The sequence below is a fragment of the Ammospiza caudacuta genome, chromosome 39, assembly GCF_027887145.1.
Source record: "Ammospiza caudacuta isolate bAmmCau1 chromosome 39, bAmmCau1.pri, whole genome shotgun sequence".
NCBI classification, from domain to species: Eukaryota; Metazoa; Chordata; class Aves; order Passeriformes; family Passerellidae; genus Ammospiza; species Ammospiza caudacuta.
The window spans coordinates 686504-713916 of record NC_080631.1 but is presented as its reverse complement, the minus strand read 5'-3'; the positions used below and the strand labels follow the sequence as shown (position 1 = coordinate 713916).

General features: G+C 46.5%; 3 protein-coding genes across 3 annotated transcripts in view; 1 reads left to right on the top strand and 2 right to left on the bottom strand.

Moving 5' to 3' along the window:
• Positions 1-450, bottom strand: part of PRMT5 (protein arginine methyltransferase 5) — a 39507-nt gene extending 39057 nt beyond the window's left edge. The window contains 1 exon segment of the mRNA XM_058823212.1: positions 326-450. Within this exon segment, the coding sequence (XP_058679195.1) occupies positions 326-432 (107 nt within the window). The 5' untranslated portion in view covers positions 433-450.
• A 562-nt stretch (positions 451-1012) lies between these two features.
• HAUS4 (HAUS augmin like complex subunit 4) lies at positions 1013-3110 on the bottom strand. Its single transcript, XM_058823226.1, has 4 exons — positions 2698-3110; positions 1793-1917; positions 1623-1691; positions 1013-1223 (listed from the first exon to the last, which is right to left on the bottom strand). Exons 1-4 carry the CDS (start codon positions 2938-2940, stop codon positions 1040-1042), a joined length of 621 nt encoding a protein of 206 aa, XP_058679209.1. The 5' UTR covers positions 2941-3110; the 3' UTR covers positions 1013-1039.
• A 10516-nt stretch (positions 3111-13626) lies between these two features.
• Positions 13627-27413, top strand: part of LOC131570825 (matrix metalloproteinase-14-like) — a 45195-nt gene continuing 31408 nt past the window's right edge. The window contains exons 1-3 of the mRNA XM_058823204.1: positions 13627-13731; positions 21212-21360; positions 26634-26759. Of these exons, the coding sequence (XP_058679187.1) occupies positions 13657-13731; positions 21212-21360; positions 26634-26759 (350 nt within the window). The 5' untranslated portion in view covers positions 13627-13656. The remainder of the gene's footprint in view (positions 13732-21211; positions 21361-26633; positions 26760-27413) is intronic.

Genomic DNA, 27413 nt, shown 5'->3' with positions numbered 1-27413 from the left:
GGATTCCTGAGGGGATTTAGGAATTTCTGAGCAGGTTTTGGGAATCCCTGAAGGGATTTCTGCCCCTCTGAAGGTGATTCGGGGATTCCTGAGGGAATTCGGGGATTCCTGAGGGTATTTTGAAATTTCTGAGCAGGTTTTGGGAATCCCTGAGGGGATTTCTGTCTCTCTGAAGGGGATTTGGGGATTCCTGAGGGAATTCGGGGATGCCGCGGGACGTTTGGGCCCTCCCGGGAACACGAGGGGACATTTCGGGGTCGGTTTTTGGGGGTTCCCGAACGGGATTTTTGGGGTTTTTTTGGGTTTTTGGGGGTCCGGCTCTCACCCCTGCCTGGCCACGGCCCCCAGCGCTCCCGCCACCTCCGGCACGCAGTTCAGGTCCCGGCCTGAGGAGACGCGAGCGGTGCCCGCCGCTCCCGGCCCCGCCGCCATCGCTGCGCCTCTGCTCCCGCCCCCCTCCGTGAGGCGGCGGCCAATCAGCGCCGAGCCCGCCTCCCTCGCGGCCAATGGGGTGACGAGGCGGTGCTGTCAGTCAAAGCGCAGCGCTATGCCCGCCCACAAGGCCCTCCCGAGAGCCAATGGGAGAGCGCGGAAAAGGGTCAATCACGGCGGAGGCGGGAAAACGAGAGCCAATGGGAGCGCGGGGCTGGCTGCCAATCAAGGCAGTGGCGGGAGGGTTAACCCCGCCCTCCAGGAGTGTGAGCGAATAGGAACTTGCTGCTGGCTGTCAATCAACGCAGAGGGCGTTGTGCACGCCCACAAGAGGCTGTGAGCCAATCAGAGCGCTTTGCGAGCCGTCAATCACGACCGACTTAAGGCCAGGGAGGCGTGCCCTGCCTGCCAATCACACCCAGCGAGCCAATAGGCGAGCGGAACGAGCTGTCAATCATTCCCCACACACACACACACACACACACACACACACACACACACACACACACACACACACACACACACACACACACACACACACACACCCCCCATAAAAGGACAGAGGCAGAGGGCGGTGCCAGCGGTATTTTAATGAGCTGCAGTGACGTCACGGGGACGGGGGGCGGAGCTGGCGCAGGACCCGGCGCTTCTGGTCCAATTCCTGCCGGATCCGCCCCAATTCCAGCGCCAGGGCCCGGAACTCCGGGCCCAGCTCCCTCACGGCCGCAAGCTCCGCCCCCAATTTGGCGGCCTCGGCCTCGGCGGCGCTGCGGGCCTCGGTGAGCTCCGCCCTAAAAGGGAAAAGGGGCGGGGTTATGCTAATGAGGGCGCGCACAATGAGGGAGGGGTTATGCCAATGAGGAAGGCCGCGTCATGAGGGTGGGGTTATGGTAATGAGGTATTGGGCTATGCTAATGAGGGGCGGGTTTATGGCAATGAAGGTGGGGTTATGCTAATGAGGCAAGAGCTATGGTAATGAGGGGTGGGGTTATGCAGGGGTGGGGTTATGCAGATGCGGTCAGGGTTAATTAGCGGTGATGGGGTTACGCTAATGAGGCAAGGATAGCGGTAATTAGGGGTGTCGGGGTAACGCGGGGCGGGGTTATGCTAATGAGGAGCGAGACTGTGGCAATGAGTTGTGCTGCGAGGGGCGGGGTTATGCTAACGAGGCAGGGGGCGTGGCCTCGCACCTGATTCGCCGGTGGGCCTCGACGGTGGGGGCGGGGTAAGTGTCCAGCAGGATCTGCAGCTCCTCCAGCCTGACGAATATTCATGAGGACAATGAGGGGGCGGGGCTGGGGGAGGTCGGAGTTACTGCCCCATGCAAATGAGATGCAAATGAGGCCCCGCCCCCTCTGACCTGCACTTGAGCAGCAGGGCCTCGCCCTTGGCCAGCAGGTAACGGCCACGCCCCCCGTCCAGCCGGGCCTGCAGCGCCACCTGCAGGCGGAGCTGCGACAGACGGGACAGGCAGCGCTGCAGCACCTGCAGAGACCAGTATGAACCAGTACGGACCAGTATGGACCAGTATGGACCAGTACAGACCAGTATGGACCGGTACGGACCAGTATGAACCAGTAAAAGCAGAAAAAAACGAAAAAAATCCCATTTTTTGCCCACTTTTTGCCCATTTTTCACCATTTTAAAGCCCCAAATCCGCTCCCAGTTCATCCCAATCCCAGTACAAACCAGTACAAACCAGTACAAACCAGTACGGACCAGTATGGACTGGTATGGACCAGTATGAACCAGTAAAAGCAGAAAAAAACCCCCCAAAAAAATCCCATTTTTAGCCCACTTTTTGCCCATTTTTCACCATTTTAGAGCTCTAAATCCGCTCCCAGTTCATCCCAATCCCAGTACAAACCAGTACAAACCAGTACAAACCAGTCCAAACCAGTAGCCCCAAATCCCCATTTCCCCCCATTTTTAACCCTTTCTCCCCCATTTTTTGCCGCTTTTTCCCCATTTTTTTGCCGTTTTTCACCCAATTTTCGCCCAATTTTCGCCGTTTTCCCCCGTTTTTCCCCCATTTTTCCCCCTCCCAGTCCAAACCAGTATAAACCAGTATAAACCAGTCCAAACCAGTAACCTCAAATCCCCATTTTTAACCCTTTCTCCCCCATTTTTTGCGGCTTTTTCCCCATTTTTTCGCCGTTTTTCGCCCCAATTTTCGCCCAATTTTCGCCGTTTTCCCCCGTTTTTCCCCCATTTTTCGCCTCCCAGTCCAAACCAGTATAAACCAGTCCAAACCAGTTCCAACACCTGCGGATATTCCGCCTCCGCTTTCTCCAGCTCCGCCCGCAGCCGCCGCTCCCGGAGCCGCTCCCGCCGCAGCGACGCCCCCAAATCCCCCAAATTTTGGGCAATTTTGGGCGAAATTTCGGCATTTTCGGCATTTTCCAGCAAATTCTCGGGATTTTCCAGCGAATTTTGGGGGTTTCGGGCGAAATTTTGGCGGTTCCGGGGCGGATTTTCAGGGCGGTTTTTGGGGGGCTTTTGGGGCATTTTTGGAGGATTTTGGGCAACTTTGGGCGGAATTTTGGGGTTTTTTTTGGGTGGTTTTGGGGTGAATTTGGGGCTCTTGGGGGTTTTTGGGGTGAATTTGGGGGGTTTTGGGGGTTCCCAGGAGGAATTCTTGGATGGATTCGCGTTTTTCCTTCAGGCGCCGCTCGAGCTCCGGGAGCAGCCCGGGGAGGAGATGGAAGGGCTGGAAAATGGGGGGAAAAACGGGGAAATTGGGAAAAAACGGGAATTTCGGGGGGGAAGAACGGGGAAATTGGGAAAAAACGGGAATTTCGGGGGGGAAAAACGGGAAAATTGGGAATTTGGGGGGATTTTGGGGGATTTTGGGGGAGATTTGAGGGAGAAAAAGGGAAAAATTTGGGGGATTTTAGGGGAAATTGAGGAAGGAAATTTTGGGGAAATTTGAGAAATTTTGGGGAAATTTTGGGAAAAAACGGGAATTTCGGGGGGAAAAATGGGAAAATTGGGACTTTTGGGGGAATTTTAGGGGATTTTGGGTGAGATTTCGGGGAGGAAAAAGGGAAAAATTTGGGGGATTTTCAGGGAAATTGAGGGAGGAAGTTTGGGGGGAATTTGAGAAATTTTGGGAAAAATTTGGGGATTTTGGGGAAAAAATTGGGAATTTTGGGGGATTTTGGATGAGATTTGGGGGAGGAAAAGGGAAAAATTTGGGGGGATTTTGGGGGAAATTGAGGAAGGAAATTTAGGGGAAATTTGAGAAATTTTGGGGAAATTTTGGGGGAAAATTTTGGGGATTTTTGGGTGAGATTTCGGGGAGGAAAAGGGAAAAATTTGGGGGATTTTGGGGGAAATTGAGGAAGGAAATTTTGGGGAAATTTTGGGAAAAAAACGGGAATTTCGGGGGGGAAAAATGGGAAAATTGGGAATTTGGGGGATTTTGGGGGATTTTGGGCGAGATTTGGGGGAGGAAAAGGGAAAAATTTGGGGGGATTTTAAGGGAAATTGAGAAAGGAAGTTTGGGGGGAATTTGAGAAATTTTGGGCAAAATTTGGGGGATTTTGGGGGAAAATTGGGACTTTTGGGAGAATTTTGGGGATTTTGGATGAGATTTGGGGGAGGAAAAGGGAAAAATTTGGGGGGATTTTGGGGGGAAATTGAGGAAGAAAATTTAGGGGAAATTTTGGGGGAAAATTGGGAATTTTGGGAGAATTTTGGGGATTTTGGATGAGATTTGGGGGAGGAAAAGGGAAAAATTGGGGGGGATTTTGGGGGATTTTAAGGGAAATTGAGGAAGGAAATTTGAGAAATTCTGGGGAAAATTTTGGGTAATTTTTGGGGAAAATTGAGGAAATTTCGGGGAATTTTGGATGAGATTTGTGGGAGGAAAATGGAAAAGTTTTGGGGGAATTTTGGGGGAAACTGAGGAAGGAAATTTGGGGGAAAATTGGGAATTTTGGGGGATTTTGGATGAGATTTGAGGGAGGAAAAGGGGAAAAATTTGGGGGGATTTTGGGGGATTTTAAGGGAAATTGAGAAAGGAAGTTTGGGGGGAATTTGAGAAATTCTGGGCAAAATTTGGGGGGATTTTGGGGGGGAAAATTGGGAATTTTGGGGGATTTTGGATGAGATTTGGGGGAGGAAAAAGGGAAAAATTTGGGGGATTTTGGGGGAAATTGAGGAAGGAAATTTGGAAGAAATTTCAGAAATTTTGGGGGAAATTTTGGGGATTTTGGGCGAATTTTGGGGGAAATTTTGGGTTTTGGGGTGAATTTTGGGATATTTAGGGGTGAATTTTGGGGGATTTTGGGGTGAATTTGGGGCATTTTGGGGTGAATTTTGGGGTGAATTTTGGGCCAAATTTTGGGGGTGAATTTTTGGGTGAACTTTGGGGATATTTTTGGGGTGGATTTTGGGGTTCTTGGGGTGCATTTCCAGGGAGAATTTTGGGGCGAATTTGTTGATATTTTGGGGAGTGAATTTTGGGGGTTTTGGGGTGGATTTTTTAGGATATTTTGGGGTGAATTTGGGGTTTTTTTTGGGGTTTTTTTGGGGGTGAATTTTGGGGTGAATTTGTGGATATTTTGGGGTGACTTTTGGGGTGAATTTGGGGTGAATTTGTTGATATTTCAGGGTGGATTTTGGGGTAAATTTGAAGGATTTTGGGGTGTATTTGGAGGTTTTTGGGGTGAATTTTGGGGTGAATTTGGGAGTGAATTTTTGGGTGAGTTTAGGGATATTTCGGGGTGAATTTTGGGCTTAATTTGAAGGATTTTGAGGTGAATTTGGGGGTGAATTTTGGGATATTTTGGGCCTGAATTTTGGGGATATTTTGAGGTGGATTTGGGTGAATTTTCGGGTGAATTTTGGGATATTTTGGGGTGAATTTGGGGATATTTTGGGTGAATTTTGGGGATATTTTGGGGATTAATTTTGGGGGTGAATTTTGGGGATATTTTGGGGTGGATTTGGGTGAATTTTGGGGTGAATTTTGGGGATATTTTGGGGCGAATTTTGGGGATATTATGGGGATATTTTTGGGGTAGATTTGGGGGGTGAATTTTGGGATTTTTGGGGTGAATTTTGGGGTAGATTTGGGGGTGAATTTTGGGATATTCTGGGGTGAATTTTGGGGTGAATTTGGGGATATTTTGGGATGAATTTTGGGGTGAATTTGGGGATATTTTGGGTGAATTTTGGGGATATTTTGGGATGAATTTTGGGGGTGAATTTTGAGGATATTTTGGGGTAGATTTGGGTGAATTTTGGGGTGAATTTGGGGATATTTTGGGTGAATTTTGGGGATATTTTGGGATGAATTTTGGGGTGAATTTTGGGGATATTTTGGGATGAATTTTGGGGTGAATTTGGGTGAATTTTGGGGTGAATTTTGGGATATTTTGGGGTGAATTTTGGGGTTTTGGGGGTCCCACCTGAGGCTGGGGCAACCATCTCGGGGTGTTTTTGGTGCAGCCGGGCCTGGGTCAGAGCCTGCTCCAAATTCTGCAACACCTGCAGGGAAATTTGGGGAAAATTGGGAAATTTTTGGGGAAATTTGGGAAATTTTGGGGGTTTGGGGGATTTTTTGGGGATTTTAGGGGAATTTTTGGGGGTTTTTGGGGAGGATTTTTAAGGGCACTCGATGGAATTTCGGGAGAATTTCTGAGGGAATTTTGGGGGAAAATTTGGGGGGAAAAGAAAAATTTGGGGGGATTTGGGGGAATTTTGAGGGAATTTGGGAAAATTTGGGGGTTTTAGGTGGAATTTGGGGTGGGATTTTGGGGTGTTTTTGGGGTGATTTTAAAGATATTTTGGGTAGGATTTTGGGGTGATTTTAGGGAGATTTTGGGGTCATTTTAGGGATTTTTGGGAGGGAATTTGGGGTGATTTTAAGGATTTTTTGGGGTGATTTTAAGGATTTTTTGGGGGTGATTTTAGGGATTTTTTGGTGGTGGAATTTGGGGTTTTTTGGGTGGGATTTCAGGGGGATTTTGGGGTTTTTGGGGGTATTTTTGGGGTAATTTAAGGGATATTTTTGGGGTGATTTTGGGGTAATTTTAGGATTTTTTGGGGGGTGTTTGGGCGAGATTTCAGGGAGATTTTGGGGTGATTTTGGGGATATTTTGGGTGGGATTTTGGGGTTTTTGGGGATATTTTGGGGTGATTTTTGAGAATATTTTAAGGAGATTTTGGGGTCATTTTAGGGAGATTTTGGGTGGCACTTTGGGGTGATTTTAAGGATTTTTTGGGGTGATTTTAGGGATATTTTGGGTGGGAATTTGGGGGTTTTTTGGGTGGGATTTCAGGGGGATTTTGGGGTTTTTGGGGTGATTTTAGGGTGATTTTGGGGGTGATTTTAGGGATATTTTGGGTGGGATTTTGGGTGTGATTTTGGGGGATAATTTGGGGGTATTTAGGGAATATTTTGGGGGTGTTTGGGGTGATTTTAGGGGATATTTAGGGGAATTTAGGAATATTTTGGGTGGGATTCTGGGGACATTCAAAGGGTGATTTTGGGGATATTTTGGGGGGGATTTTGGGGATATTTTGGGGATATTTTAGGGACATTCAGGGGGTGATTTTGGGGATATTTTAGGGACATTTTAGGGACATTCAGGGGGTGGTTCTGGGGACATTTTGGGGTTGTTTTGGGTGTGAGTTCAGGAGGATTTTAGGGATATTTTGGGGATATTTTGGGGGCATTCAGGGGATGATTTTGGGGATATTTTGGGGACATTCAGGGGGTGATTCTGGGGACATTTTGGGGATTTTTGGGGACATTCAGGGGGTGATTTTGGGGATATTTTGGGGATATTTTGGGGACATTTTGGGGACATTCAGGGGGTGGTTCTGGGGACATTTTGGGGTTGTTTTGGGTGTGAATTCAGGAGGATTTTGGGGATATTTTGAGAATTTTTGGGGGGCATTTAGGGGATATTTTAGGGACATTCAGGGGGTGATTTTGGGGGACATTTTGAGGATATTTTGGGGACATTCAGGGGGTGATTCTGGGGACACTCTGGGGACACTTTGGGGATATTTTGGGGACATTCAGGGGGTGATTCTGGGGACATTTTAGGGATATTTTGGGGACATTCAGGGGGTGATTCTGGGGATATTTTGGGGACATTCAGGGGAGGTTCTGGGGACACTTTGGGGATATTTTGGGGTGTCTGTGCCCCACCTGAGGCTGCAGCTCTCGGGGTCCCGGATCAGCTCCTCCAGGAGGCGCCGGAGCAGCTCCAGGCGCAGCCAGCGAGCCCGGGCACAGGAGAGAGAAAGCTCGGCCTGGGGAGCCCCAAAACCACAGAAAGCACCCCAAAAATCACATCAGGGACCCCAAAAACCCCAGAAACCCCAGAAATCACCCCAGAAAGCACCCCAAAAACCACGCCAAAACCACATCAGGGAGCCCAAAAAACCCAAAAACCCCAGAAATCACTCCAGAAACCATCCCAAAAACCCCAGAAATCACACCAAACACCCCAAAATCACCATCAGGGACCCCAAAAACCCCAAAATTCACCCCAAAAACCCCAGAAACCACCCCAAAACCACGTCAGGGACCCCAAAAACCCCAGAAACCACCCCAACACCAGAGAAACCACCCCAAAACCACATCAGGGACCCCAAAAACCCCAAAATTCACCCCAAAAACCCCAGAAACCACCCCAAAACCACGTCAGGGACCCCAAAAACCCCAAAATTCACCCCAAAATTCACCCCAAAAACCACAGCAGGGAGCCCAAAAATCACCCCAAAAACCACATTTTGGCCATTTTTAAGGGAATTTTGGGGAGTTTTTGGGAAATTTTGGGGAATTTTTGGCAAATTTGTGGGAGTTTTTGGTGGGGATTTTTGGGATTTTTTAAGGGATTTTGGGGTTTTATAGAATTTTTTTGTATTTTTTGGGGGTATTGTTGGGCTTTTTTGGGAAAATTTTGGGGAATTTTTGGGAAATTTTTGGGAGTTTTTTGGGAAAATTTTGGGGAATTTTTGGCAAATTTTTGGGAGGTTTTGGGGGAAATTTTGGGGAATTTTGGGGAAAATTTTGGGGACTTGTTGGCAAATTTTGGGGAGTTTTTTGTGAAAATCTTGGGGAAATTTTGGCAAATTTGTGGGGGTTTTTTGGGAAAATTTTGGAGAATTTTTGGGATTCTTTTGGGAAAAATTTGGGGAATTTTTGGCGAATTTTTGGGATTTTTTGGCGGGGATTTTGGCGGTTTTCTTGGGAAAACTTTGGGGAATTTTTGGCGAATTTTTGGGGTTTTTTTGGGGAATTTTTGGGAAATTTTTGGGAAAATTTTGGGGAATTTTTGGCAAATTTTTGGGAGTTTTTCAGGAAAATTTTGGGGAATTTTTGGGGGAATTTTTGGCAAATTTTTGGGAGTTTTTTTGGGAAAATTTTGGGGAATTTTGGGATTTTTGGGGGGATTTTTGGGATTTTTGGGGAATTTTTGGGATTTTTTAAGGAATTTTTGGGAGATTTTTTAGGGAATTTTGGGGGATTTTTTAGAGACTTTTAGGGATTTTTGGGGGGAATTTTTGGGCTTTTTTTGGAAACTTTGGAGATTCTTTTGGGAAAATTTGGGGAATTTTTGGCGAATTTTTGGGATTTTTTTAGAGGGGATTTTTGGGATTTTTAAGGGAATTTTTGGGGTTTTTTTGGGAAAATTTTGGGGAATTTTTGGGATTCTTTTGGGAAAATTTTGGGGATTTTTTGGCGGGGGTTTTTGGGATTCTTTAAGGGAATTTTTGGGGTTTTCTTGGGAAAATTTTGGGGAATTTTTGGGATTCTTTGGTGGGGATGTTTGGGATTTTTTAGGGGATTTTTTGGGGATATTTTAGGGAATTTTTTGGTATTTTTTTGGCGAATTTTTGGGAGTTTTTTGGGAAAATTTTGGGGACTTTTTGGCAAATTTTTGGGAGTTTTTTGGGAAAATCTTGGGGAATTTTTGGCAAATATTTGGGGATTTTTGGGAAATTTTTGGGGAATTTTTGGGGAATTTTTGGGGAATTTTTGGCAAACTTTTGGGAGTTTTTGGGGAAAATTTTGGGGAATTTTTGGGAAACTTTGTGGGGATTTTTTGGTATTTTGGAGGGGAATTTGGGCAGAATTTGGGGTGTGTTTGGGGTGTTTCCGGGGTGCCCCCAAGGCTCACCTGGCGCAGGCGCGGCCGCAGGGGGGGGCCCAGCCCATCCCCCCCCAGGAGCGCCCCCAGCTCCCCCAGCAGCCGCCCCAGCCCGGGGGGGGCCCCCACAATCAGGGACCCCCAATCCGGGGGGGCCTCGCCCGCGTCTGCCGGGAAACACAAAGAAAATTCACGTTACGGGGAGTTTGGGGGTTTTTTTAGGGAGTTTTGGGCGATTATTTGGGGATTTTGGGGGGTTTTTGGGGAGTTTTTTGGGTTTTTTTGGGGGGATTTTTTGGGGTTTTCTTGGGGGATTTTTTGGGGAGTTTTTTTGGGGGGATTTGGGGTTTTTTTGGGGGGAATTTTAGGGGTTTTTGGGGATTTTTTGGGGTTTTTGTGGGATTTTTTGGGGATTTTGGAGGGGATTTTTTGGGGGGGGGGGTTTGGGGGATTTTTGGGGGTTTTTTGGGGGATTTTTGGGGGTTTTTTGGGGGATTTTTGGGGGTTTTTAGGGAGTTTTTTGGGGGTTTTAGGAGATTTTTTGGGGTTTTTTTAGGGACTTTTTTTGAGTTTTTTGGGGATTTTGGGGGGTTTTGGGGGGGGTTTGGGGGATTTTTGGGGAGTTTTTTGGGGGGATTTTTTGGGTTTTCTTGGGGGATTTTTTGGGGGGAATTTGGGGTTTTTTTGGGGGGTTTTTTGGGGTTTTTTTTTGGGGTTTTTTGGGGATTTTTTGGGGTTTTTAGGGAGTTTTTTGGGGTTTTTGGGGTGTTTTTTAGGGGATTTTTTGGGGGTTTTAGGGAGTATTATGTGGGTTTTTGGGCATTTTGGGGTTTTTTTTGGGGGGGTTTGGGGTTTTGGGGGGTATTTTTGGGAATATTTTGGGGTTTTGGGGGTTTCTTTTGGGAATATTTTGGGGTTTTTAGGGAGTTTTTTGGGGGTTTTGAGGGGGATTTTTGGGGTTTTTTTAGGGACTTTTTTTGCGTTTGGGGGGGATTTTAGGGGTTTTTGGGGGGATTTTTTGGGGGTTTTCTAGGGACTTTTTTTGGGTTTTTTGGGGATTTTGGGGGGTTTGGGGGGATTTTTTGGGGTTTTTAGGGAGTTTTTTGGGGTTGTGGGGTTTTTTTTTGGGGGGACTACTTGGGGTTTTTTTAGGGACTTTTTTTTTGGGATTTTTGGGGATTTTGGGGGTTTTTGGGGGGGTTTTGGGGTTTTTTGGGGGGATTTTGGGGGTTTTTTGGGGATTTTTTGGGATTTTCTTGAGGGATTTTTAGGGGCTTTTTGGGATTTTTGGGGGTTTTTGGGGGGTTTTGGGGGTTTTTTGAGGGATATTTTGGGGCTTTTTGGGTTTTTTTTGGGGGGATTTTTGGGGTTTTTTGGGGGGATTTTTTGGGTTTTTTTAGGGTTTTGGGGGGATTTTTTGGGGAATTTAGGAGGGATTTTTGGTGTTTTTTGGGTGTGTTTTGGGGATTTTTTGGAGTTTTTTTTGAGGATTTTTGGGGTTTTTTGAGGGGATTTTTTGGGGGGGGGTTGAGGTTTTTTCGGGGAATTTTTGGGGTTTCTGGGCGGTTTTTTGGGGGATTTTTGGGGGGGTTTTGATGGATTTTTTGGGGGGTTTCTCACCTGGAGGCAGCAGCAGGTCCTGCTGCTCAGGGAGCCCCCCCTGAGCCATGGTTGGGGGGGGGGGGACGACGACACCCCCCAAAAAAAAGCCTAAAAAATTAATTAGAGAGCAGAAAGGTTAATCAGGGCTCTTCAAATTTAATTCCGTGCAGCAAGACTTTAATTAGGGACCACTAAGATTCAATTCCCCAAAAACGCCAAAAAAAAAAAACCAAAAAACCCCAAAAATCCCCCCAAAAATTCCCTAAAAATCCCCCCCAAAAAATACCCAAAACTCCCCCAAAAAACCCCCCCAAAAATCCCCCAAAACAACCCATAAAAAATCTCAAAAAAAATAACCCCAAAGAACCCCCCCAAAAGCCCAAGAAACTCCCCAAACATCCCCCAAAAAACACCCCAAAAAAATCTCCAAAAAATCCCCAAAAACCCCCAAAATCCCCCCAAAAAAACCTCAAAAATTCCCCAAAATCCCTCTAAACCCCGAAAAAACCCCAAAAAAACACCAAAGGAACCCCAAAATTCCCACAGAACCCCCAAATCCCCCTCAGGAACCCCAAAATCCCCTCAAGGACGCTCCAAATCGCCTCAGGGTCCCCCAAATGCCCCTCAGGAGCTCCCAAATCCCCCTCAGGAACCCCAAAATCCCCTCAAGGACCCTGAAAAACCGCTCAAGACCCCCCAAATGCCCCTCAGGATCCTCCAAATCGCCTCAGGGACCCCCAAATGCCCCTCAGGAGCTCCCAAATCCCCCTCAGGAGCGCGAAGCCCTCAGGGAGTGCGGAGCCCCCGCTCACCGCCCGGCTCTCCCTCAGAACCGCCCCGAAACCGCTGAGTTCGGCCCGAAAGCGCCCCAAAATCCACCGGGAGCCCTCGGGAGAATTTCCCGGCTCCTTCGCAGCGTTCCCGGCCCCGTTTTTCCCCAATTTTGCCCCAAAATTCCGCCCCGGCCGCCGCCTCCCCTCACGGGATTCCCGCCGCTCCTCGCCTGGACACGCCCCCGCCCACAGTGCCGGCCAATGGAAGCGCGGGGCGGGAAAACAGCGAGCCAATGAAAACGCGGGGCGGGAAAATCGCCGGCCAATAGAAGCGAGGGGCGGGAAAAGAAGAGAGGCGGGAATGACGGGATGAGTGACGGCGTTTCTAACCAATAGAATCGCGGGAATGCGCGAGAGCGACCAATGGTAAGGAGGAGGCGGGGAAAAGCCGGCCCAGTGTCTCCCTGTTCATCCCAGTAACGGCCAGTGCCGCGTCCTGACCCCCACCCTGCGCACCAAAGGCCCCCAGTACAAACCAGTACAGAGAGGGGAGGACTGGGATGGGATTTGGGGTTACTGGGATGAACTGGGAGGGGACTGGGATGAACTGCGCTGAACTGGGAGGGGGCGGAGCCTTCAAGCCTCGGGTGGGGCCCATCGGGAGCAGGCTTAAAGCGGCAGCGTGTTCTTAAAAGGGCAACGCCTTCTTAAAGGGTCGACGCCTTCCTAAAACGGCAACGATTGCTTAAAAGGGCAATGGCTTCTTAAAAAGGCAATGCTTTCTAGAAAGGGAAACGGATTCTTAAAAGGGCAACGGCTTCTTAGAAGGGCAATGATTTCTTAAATGGGCAACGTATTCTTAAAAGGGCAACGGCTTCTTAAAAGGGCAATACTTTCTTAAATGGGCAACGGATTCTTAAAAGGGCAATGCTTTCTTAAAAAAGGCAATGCTTTCTTAAAAGGGCAACGCCGCCTTAAAAGGGCAATGAAGCCCCCGCCCATTTCTGGGATTAATTAGCGTGGCCACGCCCCCCGCCCGTAATTAGCGGCACAAACGAACTCCATAAAAAAAAGCGTCCGGGAGGGGCCCCAAAATTCCTTCCTGCGGATCCCAAAAGTTTCCCAACCACCCCACAAAAAAAAAATCCCAAAATTCCGCCGGGACGCCCCAAAAAATCCGCCCGGGACCCCCCAGAATTCCCAAACATTCCACTCGGGACCCCCAAAAATTCCCCAAAATTCCCACGCGGGACCCCCCCCCCCCCCCCTCCTTCCCAGCGATGACGTCACCGCCGGCGCCCGCCGAGTCACCTGACCGGGGTGGGGGTGGGGGTGGGGGGTGGGGGGGTGGGGGGGGGGAGGGGCTGACCACATCCTGCCCCTCCCCCACCCCCATCCAAAAAAAAAAAAAAAAAAACTTCCCCAAAAATCCCCCAAAATTTTTATTTTTGGGGCGGACCCCCCCCCGTGGGCCCCTCTCATCCGCCAGGGGGCGCCACCTGCGGTCCCCACCCGCACCCCGGGACTTTATTTGCTAAAAAATACCCCAAAAAAAAAAAAAAACCCAAATTTTTTTTTATTTTTTTTTTTCCTCCCGTCCCCAAACCCCTCCCCCCCCTCCGGCCCCTCCCCCCCCCTCCGGCCCCTCCCCCATCCCGTTTTTTGGGGTTTTTTGGGAATTTTTTTCCACCCCGGCCCCCCCCAGCCCCACTCGGCAGCGGCCGCTCCCGGAGATGCTCGTGGGGCTCCTGATTTTTTGGGGGGTCCTTGCCCCCCCCGCCGCCCCCCAGCCCCGCTTCTCGCCCGAGGTGAGACCCCCCCGGAACCCCCCCAAAAAAAACCACCCCAAAATCCCCAGGTTTTAACCCAAAAAACAGCGGAAATCCGCCAATTTTAGCCCAAAAAACCCCCCCCAAAAACCAAATTTGGCGGTTTCACCCCCCAAAAAAAAAACCCAAAATCCCCAGGTTTTAACCCAAAAAACAGCGAAAATCCGCCAATTTTAGCCCAAAAAAACCCCCCCAAAAACCAAATTTGGCGGTTTCACCCCAAAAAAAAAAACCCAAAATCCCCAGGTTTTAACCCAAAAAACAGCGGAAATCCGCCAATTTTAGCCCAAAAAACCCCCCCCAAAAACCAAATTTGGCGGTTTCACCCCCCAAAAAAAAAACCAAAATCCCCAGGTTTTAACCCAAAAAACAGCGAAAATCCGCCAATTTTAGCCCAAAAAAACCCCCCCAAAAACCAAATTTGGCGGTTTCCCCCCCCAAAAAAAAACCCAAAATCCCCAGGTTTTAGCCCAAAAAACAGCGGAAATCCGACAATTTTAGCCCAAAAAAACCCCCCCAAAAACCAAATTTGGCGGTTTCACCCCCAAAAAAAAAACCCCAAAATCCCGCCCCGAAAAACGCCAAAATCGGGGGGTTTATCCCCAAAATCCCGCGGTTTAACCCCGAAAATCCCAAATCTGGAACAAAAAAATTAAAATCCGCTGGGTTTACCCCAAAAAAACACCCCAAGGATCGGCGGTTCTGCGGCAAAAAAAAAAAAACAAAACAAAACAAAATCCGGTGATTTAAACCCAAAAAACAAAAACCCCAAATCCGGCGGTTTTAACCTTAAAATCCCGAATGCGGCGGGTTTACCCCAAAATTGAGATTTTTTTTTCCCCCCCAAAAAAAAACCCAAATTTGAGATTTTTTCCCCCCCAAAATTGAGATTTTTCCCCCCCAAAAAAACCCCCAAATTTGAGATTTTTTTCCCCCCAAAATTGAGATTTTCCCCCCCAAAAAAAAAACCCAAAATTGAGATTTTTTCCCCCCAAAAAAACCCCAAAATTGAGATATTTTTCCCCCCCAAAAGTACCCCAAAATTTAGATTTTTTTCCCCCAAAAAAACCCCCAAAATTGAGATTTTTTTCCCCCAAAAAAACCCCCAAAATTGAGATTTTTTTCCCCCCAAAATTGAGATTTTTTCCCCTCCAAAGTCCCCAAATCCGGCGGGTTTACCCCAACAATTGAGATTTTTTCCCCTCCAAAATCCCCAAATTCCGGCGCTTTCACCCCAAAACTTCCAAATCCGGCGGATTCGCCCCAAAATCCGGAATTTTTATCCAAAAAAAACGGAAAATCCGATGAGTTTAGGTCCAAAAAAAACCCAAAACCCGGCGATTTTAACCCAAAAAAAAAAAAAACAAAAAAAAAAACCCAAACGCGGCGGTTTTAACCCAAAAATCGCTGAAAATCTGACGGGTTTGCCCTAAAAAAAACCCCAAATTTGCAAAGTTTTATCCCAAAAAAAAACCCAAAATTTGCAAAGTTTGAGCCAAAATAAAACAAAGATCCCCAAAATCGCCCGAATTTGAGATTTTTACCCCCAAAAAAAATCCCCAGATCCGTCGGTTTTAACCCAAAATCCTCAATTTTAACCCTAAAAAAAACCCCAAAAATGTGGGGGATTTAGGCCCAAACCAAAATTCCGCAATTTTAACTCCAAAAATCCCCAAATCCGTCGGTTTTAACCCCAAATCCCCAAATTTAACCCTAAAAAAACCCAAAATTCTGCTGGGTTTAACCCAAAAAACCCCAAATCCGGCGATTTGAACCCAAAATCACCCCAAAATCCCAAAGTTTCCCCCCCAAAAAATCCCCAAATCCGGAATCTTTACCCAAAAAAAACCCAAATTCTTCCAATTTTACCCCCAAAAAAAACCCAAATCCGGAATTTTTACCCCAAAATCCCAAAGTTTTGGCCCAAAAACCCCAAAATCCGCCGCTTTCACCCCAAATTTCGGCTCGGGACTCCCAAATTTTGGGTTAAAATCCACAAATTTTGGGTTAAAATCCACGAATTTGGCATTCAAACCCTCAAATTTTGGGGTAAAACCCTCAAATTTTGGGGTAAAATCCACAAATTTTGGGTAAAATCCTCAAATTTGGGAGCAGAACCCCCAAATTTCGGCTCGGGCCCCCCAAATTTTGGGGTAAAATCCACAAATTTTGGGGTAAAATCCACGAATTTGGCATTAAAACCCTCAAATTTTGGGGTTAAACCCTCAAATTTTGGGGTAAAATCCACAAATTTTGGGTAAAATCCTCAAATTTGGGAGCAGAACCCCCAAATTTCGGCTCGGGCCCCCCAAATTTTTGGGTGGAAATGCCCAAATTTTGGAGCAGGACCCCAAATTTCCGGGCGGAACCCCCAAAATTTCGAATTGGAATCCCCAAATTTTGGGGTAAAAATCCCCAAATTTCGGGTCAAACCCGCCAAATTTTTGGGGTCGAAATCCCCAAATTTCAGCTGGGAACCCCCAAATTTTGGGCTGAAATCCCCAAATTTCCAGCGGGGACCCCCAAAATTCGGATTCAAATCCCCCAAATTTTGGGTTTAAAACCCCAAATTTCAGCTCAAACCCCCCAAAATTTTGGGTTTTATACCCCGAATTTCAGCTGAGAACCCCCAAATTTTGGGGTGAAATCCCCAAAAATTACAGCGGGACCCCCAAAATTCGCATGAAAACCGCCAAATTTTGGGATCAAACCCCCAAATTTTGGGTTAAAATCCCCAAATTTTGGCTTGAAACCCCCAAATTTCGGCTTTAAATCCCCAAAATTCGCCTCGGGACCCCCAAAATTCGCATGAAAACCCCCAAATTTTGGGTCAAAACCCCCAAATTTTGGGGTCAAACCCCCAAATTTCACCTCGAAACCCCCAAAATTCGCCTCGGGACCCCCAAATTTTGGGTCAAAACCCCCAAATTTCGGCTTTAAACCCCCAAAATTCGCATGAAAACCCCCAAATTTTGGGTCCAAACCCCCCAAATTTCGGCTCGGGACCCCCAAAATTCGCCTCGGGACCCCCAAATTTTGGATCAAACCCCCAAATTTCGGCTTTAACTCTCCAAATTTCACCTCGAAACCCCCAAAATTCGCATGAAAACCCCCCAATTTTGGGTCCAAACCCCCAAATTTCACCTCGAAACCCCCAAAATTTGCCTCGGGACCCCCAAAATTCGCATGAAAACCCCCGAATTTTGGGTCAAAACCCCCAAATTTTGGGGTCAAACCCCCAAATTTCACCTCGAAACCCCCAAAATTCGGCTCGGGACCCCCAAATTTTGGGTCAAAACCCCCAAATTTCGGCTCCAGACCCCCAAATTTCGGCTTTAAACCCCCAAATTTCGGCACGGGACCCCCAAATTTTGGGATCAAAACCCCCAAATTTCGGCTTTAAACCCCCAAAATTCGCATGAAAACCCCCAAATTTTGGGTCCAAACCCCCCAAATTTCGGCTCGGGACCCCCAAAATTCGCCTCGGGACCCCCAAATTTTGGGTGGGAACCCCCGAAATTTTGGGTTCAAACCCCCAAATTTCACCTCGAAACCCCCAAAATTCGCATGAAAACCCCCAAATTTTGGGTCCAAAGCCCCAAAATTCGGCTTTAAATCCCCAAAATTCGCATTAAAATCCCCCAATTTTGGGTCAAAACCCCCCAAATTTCGGCTTTAAACCCCCAAAATTCCCCTCGGGACCCCCAAAATTTGGGTCCGAAGCCCCAAAATTCGTATGAAAATCCCCAAATTTTGGGTCCAAACCCCCAAATTTTGGGTCCAGATCCCCAAATTTCGGCTCCCCACCCCCCATTCCCGTCCCTTCCCCTCCCCCCCCGCCACGTCTCCCTCCCGCCCCTCCCCCACCCTTTTTTTGGGTTTTTTTGGGCTTTTTGGTTTTTTTTTTTTTTTTTTTTGTTTTTTTGTTTTTTTTTTTTTTTCCCCGGCTTTGGGGTATTTTTGGGAGGGCGCCGAAACTTCCGCTTTTTTGCCGCTTTTTTGCCGCTTTTTGCCGCTTTTATTCCGCTTTTTTCCCCACTTTTCTCCGCTTTTTTTTTTTCTGCTTTTCTTCTCCTTTTTACCCCCTTTTTCCGCTTTATTTTCTGCTTATTTTTCTCCTTTTTTCCCCCTTTTTTCCGCTTTTTTTCTGCTTTTTCTTCTCCTTTTTTCCCCCTTTTTCCGCTTTTTCTCTGCTTTTATTTTTCTCTTTTTTCCCCTTTTCCCGCTTTTTTTTCTGCTTTTATTTTTCTCTTTTTTCCGCTCTTTTCCGCTTTTTTTCTGCTTCTTTTCCTCCTTTTTTCCCCTTTTTTTTTCCATTTTTTTCTCCTTTTTTCCGCTTTTTTTCTGCTTTTTTTCCCCTCCTTTTTTCCCTCTTCTTTCTGCTTTTTTCCCCGCTTTTTTTTCTCCTTTTTTCCCCTTTTTTTTCCGCTTTTTTTTCTCCTTTTTCCCCTTTTGTCCGCTTTTTTTCTGCTTTTTTTCCTCCTTTTTTCCCCTTTTTTTTCCATTTTTTTCTCCTTCTTTCCCCCTTTTTTCCGCTTTTTTTCTGCTTTTTTCCTGCTTTTTTCTCTCCTTTTTTCCCCTTTTTTTCTGCTTTTCTTCCCCTCCTTTTTAACCCTTTTTTCCCGCTTTTTTTTCTCCTTTTTTCCCTTTTTTTCACTTTTTTGTGCTTTTTTTTCTCCTTTTTCCCCTTTTGTCCGCTTTTTTTCTGCTTTTTTTTTCCTCCTTTTTTCTCCCTTTTTTCTGCTTTTTTTCTCTTTTTCCCCCCCTTTTTTTTCCCGCTTTTTTTCCCCCTTTTTTCCCTTTTTTCTGTGCTTTTCCCCCTTTTGCCCGCTTTTTTCCCCTTGTTCCCCCCTTTTTTTTTCCCATTTTTTTTCCTCCTTTTTTTCCTTTTTCCCCCAAATCGCCGTTTTCGCGGCGCAGGCGTGGCGGTGCCGGCGGGAAAAAATCGCGAAAAGTCCCCAAAAGAATCCCTTAAAATTCCCTAAAAAACCCCAAAAAATTGCAAAAAAATCCCTAAGAAACCACAAAAAAAATCGCAAAAAAAAAAATCCCACGAAAATCGGGAAAAATCCCCCCAAAAAATCCCCGAAAAATCGGGAAAAATCCCCCCAAAAAATCCCTAAAAAAACCCCAAAAAAATCACAAAAAAAATCCCAAGAAATCGCAGAAAAATCCCTAAAAAATCCCCCAAAAAATCGCAAAAAAATCCCAAAAAAATCTCAAAAAAATCCGGAAAAATCCTCAAAAAACCCCCAAAAAACCCCAAAAAATGGCAAAAAAAAATCGCAAAAAATCCCCGAAAAATCACAAAAAAAAAATCTCAAAAAAATCGGGAAAAGTCCCCCAAAAAATCCCAAAAAATGGCAAAAAAATCCCCAAAAAATCCCCCAAAAATGGCAAAAAAAACCCCCCACAAATTCACAAAAAAATTCCTTAAAAACCGCAAAAAATCCCTGAAAAATCGCAAAAATCGCAAAAAAACCCAAAAAAATCCGCAAAAAATCCCCAAAAAATCGGAAAAAAAAAATCGCAAAAAAAATCCCCCAAAAAATCGCAAAAAAATCCCCAAAAAAATCGCAAAAAAATCGCAAAAAAATCCAAAAAAATCCCCAAAAAATCGGGAAAAATCCCCCTAAAAATCCCTAAAAATCCCAAAAAATCACAAAAAAAAAAAATCCCCAAAAAATCACAAAAAAATCCCCAAAAAATCGGAAAAAAAATCGCAAAAAAAATCCCCAAAAAAATCCCTAAAAATCCCCAAAAAAAATCGCAAAAAAATCGCAAAAAAATCCAAAAAAATCCCCAAAAAATCGGGAAAAATCCCCCTAAAAATCCCAAAAAATCCCAAAAAATCACAAAAAAAATCCCTAAAAAACCCCAAAAAATCACAAAAAAAATCCCCAAAAAATCGGAAAAAAAATCGCAAAAAAAATCCCCAAAAAATCCCTAAAAATCCCAAAAAATCACAAAAAAATCCCTAAAAAACCCCAAAAAATCACAAAAAAAATCCCCAAAAAATCACAAAAAAATCCCCAAAAAATCGAAAAAAAAATCGCAAAAAAAATCCCCCAAAAAATCGCAAAAAAATCCACAAAAAAATCGCAAAATTTCCCTAAAAAATCCAAAAAAATCCCCAAAAAATCGGGAAAAATCCCCCAAAAAATCCCTAAAAATCACAAAAAATCACAAAAAAAATCCCTAAAAAATCCCCAAAAAATCGCAAAAAAATCCCCAAAAAATCACAAAAAAATCCCCAAAAATCGCAAAAAAAAATCGCAAAAAAAATCCCCAAAAAATCCCTAAAAAATCCCCAAAAAAAATCGCAAAAAAATCGCAAAAAAATCCAAAAAAATCCCCAAAAAATCGGGAAAAATCCCCCAAAAAATCCCTAAAAATCCCAAAAAATCACCAAAAAAATCCCTAAAAAAACCCAAAAAAATCAGAAAAAAAAATCCCCAAAAAATCACAAAAAAAAAATCCCCAAAAAATCACAAAAAAATCCCCAAAAAATCGGAAAAAAAGTCGCAAAAAAAATCCCCCAAAAAATCGCAAAAAAATCCCCAAAAAATCACAAAAAAATCCCCAAAAAATCCCCAAAAAATCGCAAAAAAATCCCCAAAAAAATCGCAAAAAAATCGCAAAAAAATCCAAAAAAATCCCCAAAAAATCGGGAAAAATCCCCCTAAAAATCCCAAAAAATCACAAAAAAAATCCCTAAAAAACCCCAAAAAATCACAAAAAAAAAATCCCCAAAAAATCGCAAAAAAATCCCCCAAAAAAATCGCAAAAAAATCGCAAAAAAATCCCAAAAAAATCCCTAAAAATCCCAAAAAATCACAAAAAAAATCCCTAAGAAACCCCAAAAAAATCAGAAAAAAAAATCCCCAAAAAATCACATAAAAATCGCCAAAAAAATCGCAAAAAAAAATCGCAAAAAAAATCCCCAAAAAATCCCTAAAAAATCCCCAAAAAATCGCAAAAAAATCGCAAAAAAATCCAAAAAAATCCCCAAAAAATCGGGAAAAATCCCCCTAAAAATCCCAAAAAATCACAAAAAAATCCCCAAAAAATCGGAAAAAAAATCGCAAAAAAAATCCCTAAAAATCCCAAAAAAAATTGCAAAAAAATCCCCAAAAATATCGCAAAAAAATCGCAAAAAAATCCAAAAAAATCCCCAAAAAATCGGGAAAAATCCCCCAAAAAATCCCTAAAAATCCCAAAAAAATCACAAAAAAAAAATCCCCAAAAAATCACAAAAAAATCCCCAAAAAATCGGAAAAAAAATCGCAAAAAAAATCCCCAAAAAATCCCTAAAAATCGCAAAAAAATCCCCAAAAAAAATCGCAAAAAAATCGCAAAAAAAAATCCCCAAAAAAATCGCAAAAAATCACAAAAAAAAGCAGGAAAAACCCCCCAAAAATCAGGAAAGCTCCCCAGTCTGGGTTTTCCCTCTGTGCAGGCGTGGCTGCAGCAGTACGGGTACCTCCCGCCGGGCGACCTCCGCGCCCGAGCCCGCGCCGCGCCGGCCTCGCTGTCGGCGGCGCTGGCGGCCATGCAGAGATTCTACGGCCTCCCCGTCACCGGCGCCGCCGACGCCGCCACCGTCCGGTGCGTCACCGCCGCAAAACACCACGGTTTGGGGCGAAAAGCGGCCATTTTGGGTCAACGGGACCCGGAAATGGGAAGTTTTGGGGTCTTGGTTGCGTTTTGGGGTGAAAAACGGCGATTTTGGGTCACTGGGGTCCGGAAACGTGAGGTTTTGGGGTCTTGGTTGGGTTTTGGGTCATTGGGTTGGGTTTTGGGTCATTGGGTTGGGTTTTGGGGTCAAAAACGGCGATTTTGGGTCCCTGGGTTGGGTTTTGGGGTCACCGTTGGGTTTTGGGGTGAAAAACGGCGATTTTGGGTCACTGGGATCCGGAACAGTGAAGGTTTGGGGTCTTGGTTGGGTTTTGGGTCATTGGGTTGGGTTTTGGGGTCACTGTTGGGTTTTGGGGTGAAAAACAGCCATTTTGGGTCAATGGGATCCGGAAATGGGAAGTTTTGGGGTCTTGGTCGGGTTTTGGGTCATTGGGTTGGGTTTTGGGGTCACCGTTGGGTTTTGGGGTCAAAAACGGCGATTTTGGGTCACTGGGTTGGGTTTTGGGGGTCGCCGTTGGGTTTTGGGGTGAAAAACGGCGATTTTGGGTCATTGGGATCCGGAAAAGTGAAGTTTTGGGGTCTTGGTTGGGTTTTGGGGTCACTGTTGGGTTTTGGGGTGAAAAACGGCGATTTTGGGTCAACGGGAACCGGAAAAGTGAAGGTTTGGGGTCTTGGTCGGGTTTTGGGTCATTGGGTTGGGTGTTGGCGTCACCGTTGGGTTTTGGGGTGAAAAACAGCGATTTTGGGTCACTGGGATCCGGAACAGTGAAGGTTTGTGGTCTTGGTTGGGTTTTGGGGTCACTGTTGGGTTTTGGGGTGAAAAACAGCCATTTTGGGTCAACGGGACCCGGAAATGGGAAGTTTTGGGGTCTTGGTTGCGTTTTGGGGTCAAAAACGGCGATTTTGGGTCAATGGGACCCGGAAAAGGGAAGTTTTGGGGTCTTGGTTGGGTTTTGGGTCATTGGGTTGGGTGTTGGGGTCGCCGTTGGGTTTTGGGGTCAAAAACGGCGATTTTGGGTCACTGGGATCCGGAACAGTGAAGGTTTGTGGTCTTGGTTGGGTTTTGGGGTCACTGTTGGGTTTTGGGGTGAAAAACAGCCATTTTGGGTCAACGGGACCCGGAAATGGGAAGTTTTGGGGTCTTGGTTGCGTTTTGGGGTGAAAAACGGCAATTTTGGGTCAAGGGGACCCGGAAATGGGAAGTTTTGGGGTCACTGTTATGTTTTGGGGTGAAAAACGGCGATTTTGGGTCACTGGGATCCGGAAATGGGAAGTTTTGGGGTCTTGGTCGGGTTTTGGGTCATTGGGTTGGGTTTTGGGGTCACCGTTGGGTTTTGGGGCCAAAAACGGCGATTTTGGGTCAATGGGGTCCGGAAAAGTGAGGTTTTGGGGTCTTGGTTGGGTTTTGGGTCCCTGGGTTGGGTTTTGGGGTCACCGTTGGGTTTTGGGGTCAAAAACAGCGATTTTCGGTCACTGGGATCCGGAAACGTGAAGTTTTGGGGTCTTGGTTGGGTTTTGGGTCATTGGGTTGGGTGTTGGGGTCACTGTTGGGTTTTGGGGTCAAAAACGGCGATTTTGGGTCACTGGGTTGGGTTTTGGGGGTCGCCGTTGGGTTTTGGGGTCAAAAACGGCGATTTTGGGTCAATGGGGTCCAGAAAAGTGAAGTTTTGGGGTCTTGGTTGGGTTTTGGGTCATTGGGTTGGGTTTTGGGGTCACTGTTGGGTTTTGGGGTCAAAAACGGCGATTTTGGGTCAATGGGATCCAGAAAAGTGAAGTTTTGGGGTCTTGGTTGGGTTTTGGCGTCACCGTTGGGTTTTGGGGTCAAAAACGGCGATTTTGGGTCACTGGGTTGGGTTTTGGGGGTCGCCGTTGGGTTTTGGGGTGAAAAACGGCGATTTTGGGTCAATGGGGTCCAGAAAAGTGAAGTTTTGGGGTCTTGGTTGGGTTTTGGGGTCACTGTTGGGTTTTGGGGTGAAAAACGGCGATTTTGGGTCAATGGGACCCGGAACAGTGAAGTTTTGGGGTCACTGTTGGGTTTTGGGTCATTGGGTTGGGTGTTGGCGTCACCGTTGGGTTTTGGGGTCAAAAACGGCGATTTTGGGTCACTGGGTTGGGTTTTGGGGGTCGCCGTTGGGTTTTGGGGTGAAAAACGGCGATTTTGGGTCAATGGGGTCCAGAAAAGTGAAGTTTTGGGGTCTTGGTTGGGTTTTGGGGTCACTGTTGGGTTTTGGGGTGAAAAACGGCGATTTTGGGTCAACGGGACCCGGAAATGGGAAGTTTTGGGGTCTTGGTTGCGTTTTGGGGTGAAAAACGGCGATTTTGGGTCAATGGGACCCGGAAATGGGAAGTTTTGGGGTCTTGGTTGGGTTTTGGGTCATTGGGTTGGGTTTTGGGGTCACCGTTGGGTTTTGGGGCCAAAAACGGCGATTCTGGGTCATTGGGGTCCGGAAAAGTGAAGGTTTGGGGTCACTGTTGGGTTTTGGGGTGAAAAACGGCGATTTTGGGTCATTGGGATCCGGAAATGGGAAGTTTTGGGGTCTTGGTTGGGTTTTGGGTCACTGGGTTGGGGATTTGGGGTCACTGTTGGGTTTTGGGGTCAAAAACGGCGATTCTGGGTCATTGGGGTCCGGAAAAGTGAAGTTTTGGGGTCTTGGTCGGGTTTTGGGTCATTGGGTTGGGTTTTGTGGTCACCGTTGGGTTTTGGGGTCAAAAACGGCGATTTTGGGTCAATGGGATCCGGAAATGGGAAGTTTTGGGGTCACTGTTGGGTTTTGGGGTCAAAAACGGCGATTTTGGGTCAATGGGACCCGGAAATGGGAAGTTTTGGGGTCTTGGTCGGGTTTTGGGTCATTGGGTTGGGTGTTGGGGTCACTGTTGGGTTTTGGGGAGAAAAACGGCGATTTTGGGTCAACGGGACCCGGAAATGGGAAGTTTTGGGGTCACTGTTGGGTTTTGGGTCATTGGGTTGGGTTTTGGGGTCGCCGTTGGGTTTTGGGGTCAAAAACGGCGATTTTGGGTCACTGGGATCCGGAAAAGTGAAGGTTTGGGGTCACTGTTGGGTTTTGGGGTGAAAAACGGCGATTTTGGGTCAATGGGATCCAGAAAAGTGAAGTTTTGGGGTCTTGGTTGGGTTTTGGTGTCAAAAACAGCGATTTTGGTTCAACGGGACCCGGAAATGGGAAGTTTTGGGGTCTTGGTCGGGTTTTGGGTCATTGGGTTGGGTTTTGGGGTCACCGTTGGGTTTTGGGGTGAAAAACGGCGATTTTGGGTCACTGGGATCCGGAAAAGTGAAGGTTTGGGGTCTTGGTTGGGTTTTGGGGTCACTGTTGGGTTTTGGGGTCAAAAACGGCGATTTTGGGTCACTGGGATCCGGAACAGTGAAGGTTTTGGGTCTTGGTCGGGTTTTGGGTCATTGGGTTGGGTTTTGGGGGTCGCCGTTGGGTTTTGGGGAGAAAAACGTCGATTTTGGGTCAATGGGGTCCGGAAAAGTGAAGTTTTGGGGTCACTGTTGGGTTTTGGGGAGAAAAACGGCGATTTTGGGTCAATGGGATCTGGAAATGGGAACTTTTTGGGGTGATCATTGGGTTTGGGGTCTTGGTTGGGTTTTGGGGTGAAAAACGGTGATTTTGGGTCAAAAATTGTGATTTTGGGTTAGAAACGGCGATTTTGGGTCATTGGGTTGGGTGTTGGGGTCACTGTTGGGTTTTGGGGTCAAAAACGGCGATTTTGGGTCACTGGGTTGGGGATTTGGGGTCACCGTTGGGTTTTGGGGCCAAAAACGGCGATTCTGGGTCATTGGGGTCCGGAAATGGGAAGTTTTGGGGTCTTGGTTGGGTTTTGGGGTCAAAAACGGCGATTTTGGGTCACTGGGATCCGGAACAGTGAAGGTTTGGGGTCTTGGTCGGGTTTTGGGTCATTGGGTTGGGTTTTGGGGTCACTGTTGGGTTTTGGGGTCAAAAACGGCGATTTTGGGTCAATGGGATCCGGAAAAGTGAAGTTTTGGGGTCTTGGTTGGGTTTTGGGGTCACCGTTGGGTTTTGGGGTCAAAAACGGCAACTTTGGGTCAATGGGATCCGGAAAAGTGAAGTTTTGGGGTCACTGTTGGGTTTTGGGGTAAAAAACGGCGATTTTGGGTCAAAAAATGGCGATTTTGGGTCATTGGGTTGGGTTTTGGGGTCGCCGTTGGGTTTTGGGGTGAAAAACGGCGATTTTGGGTCAAGGGAATCCGGAAATGGGAAGTTTTTGGGGTGGCCATTGGGTTTGGGGTCACCGTTGGGTTTTGGGGTGAAAAACGGCGATTTTGGGACAATGGGTGGGGCAAAAATGGGCAAAAAATGGTGAAAAAATGGGCAAAAAATGGGATTTTTTCGGGGTTTTTTCTGTTTGTACTGGTTTGTACTGGTCTGTACTGGTTTGTACTGGGATTGGGATGAACTGGGAGCGGATTTGGGGCTCTAAAATGGGGAAAAATGGGCAAAAAATGGGCAAAAAATGGTGAAAAAAATGGTGAAAAAATAAGCAAAAAATGGGCCAAAATTGGGCAAAAATGGGTAAAAATGGGATTTTTTCGGGTTTTTTTCTGCTTGTACTGGTCCATACTGGTCCGTACTGGTTTGTACTGGTCTGTACTGGTTTGTACTGGGATTTGGGTGAACTGGGAGTGGATTCGGGCTTTAAAATGGGGAAAAATGGGCAAAAAATGGGCAAAAAATGAGAAAAAATGGGCAAAAATGGGTAAAAATGGGATTTTTTTGGGGTTTTTTCTGCTTGTACTGGTTTGTACTGGTTTGTACTGGTCTGTACTGGTCTGTACTGGTTTGTACTGGGATTGGGGTGAACTGGGAGCGGATTTGGGGCTCTAAAATGGTGAAAAATGGGCAAAAAATGGGATTTTTTTGGGGTTTTTTCTGCTTTTACTGGTTTGTACTGGTTTGTACTGGTCTGTACTGGTCTGTACTGGTTTGTACTGGTTTGTACTGGTTTATACTGGTTTATACTGGGTTATACTGGTTTGTACTGGTTTGTACTGGTTTGTACTGGGATTGGGATGAACTGGGAGCGGATTTGGGGCTCTAAAATGGTGAAAAATGGGCAAAAAATGGGCAAAAAATGGGATTTTTTCGGGGTTTTTTCTGCTTTTACTGGTCTATACTGGTCTGTACTGGTCTGTACTGGTTTATACTGGTCTGTACTGGTCTGTACTGGTCCGTACTGGTTTGTGCTGGTCCGTACTGGTTTCCCAGGGCCATGCTGCGGCCCAGGTGCGGCGTCCCCGACAAGTTCGGCGCGCAGGTGAAGGCTCAGGTGCGGCGGCGGCGCCGCTTCGCCCTGCAGGGGCTGCGCTGGGAGCAGCCCGAGATCACCTACAGGTGAACCGGTTTGGACTGGTTTGGACCGGGAGGGGGGAAAATGGGGAGAAAACGGGGAAAAACGGTGAAAATTGGGTGAAAATCGGTGAAAAAACGGGGAAAATGCGGCGAAAAGTGGGGGAGAAAGGGTTAAAAATGGGGGAAAAAAATGGGTTAAAAATGGGGGGAAATGGGAAATGGGAAATGGGGTGACTGGTTTGGACTGGTTTGGACCGGGAGGGGGAAAATGGGGAGAAAACGGGGAAAAACGGTGAAAATTGGGTGAAAATCGGTGAAAAAACGGGGAAAATGCGGCGAAAAGTGGGGGAGAAAGGGTTAAAAATGGGGGGAAAAAATGGGTTAAAAATGGGGGGAAATGGGAAATGGGGTTACTGGTTTGGACTGGTTTGTACTGGGAGGGGGAAAATGGGGAGAAAACGGGGAAAAACGGTGAAAATTGGGTGGAAATCGGCGAAAAAACGGGGAAAATGCGGCAAAAAATGGGGGAGAAAGGGTTAAAAATGGGGGGAAAAAATGGGTTAAAAATGGGGGGAAATGGGAAATGGGGTTACTGGTTTGGACTGGTTTGGACCGGGAGGGACTGGGAGGCGAAAATGGGGAGAAAACGGGGAAAATGGTGAAAATTGGGTAAAAATCGGTGAAAAAACGGGGAAA

Coding starts and splice junctions, on each gene's coding strand:
- HAUS4 (XM_058823226.1), bottom strand. CDS start 2,940: ATGCCCCAAAAGCCCCCCAAAAACCGCCCTGAAAATCCGCCCCGGAAC. Junction 1,918..2,697: donor CGGAGGCGGAATATCCGCAG/GTGTTGGAACTG, acceptor TGGTCTCTGCAG/GTGCTGCAGCGCTGCCTGTC. Junction 1,224..1,622: donor GAGGCCCACCGGCGAATCAG/GTGCGAGGCCAC, acceptor TTTCCCTTTTAG/GGCGGAGCTCACCGAGGCCC.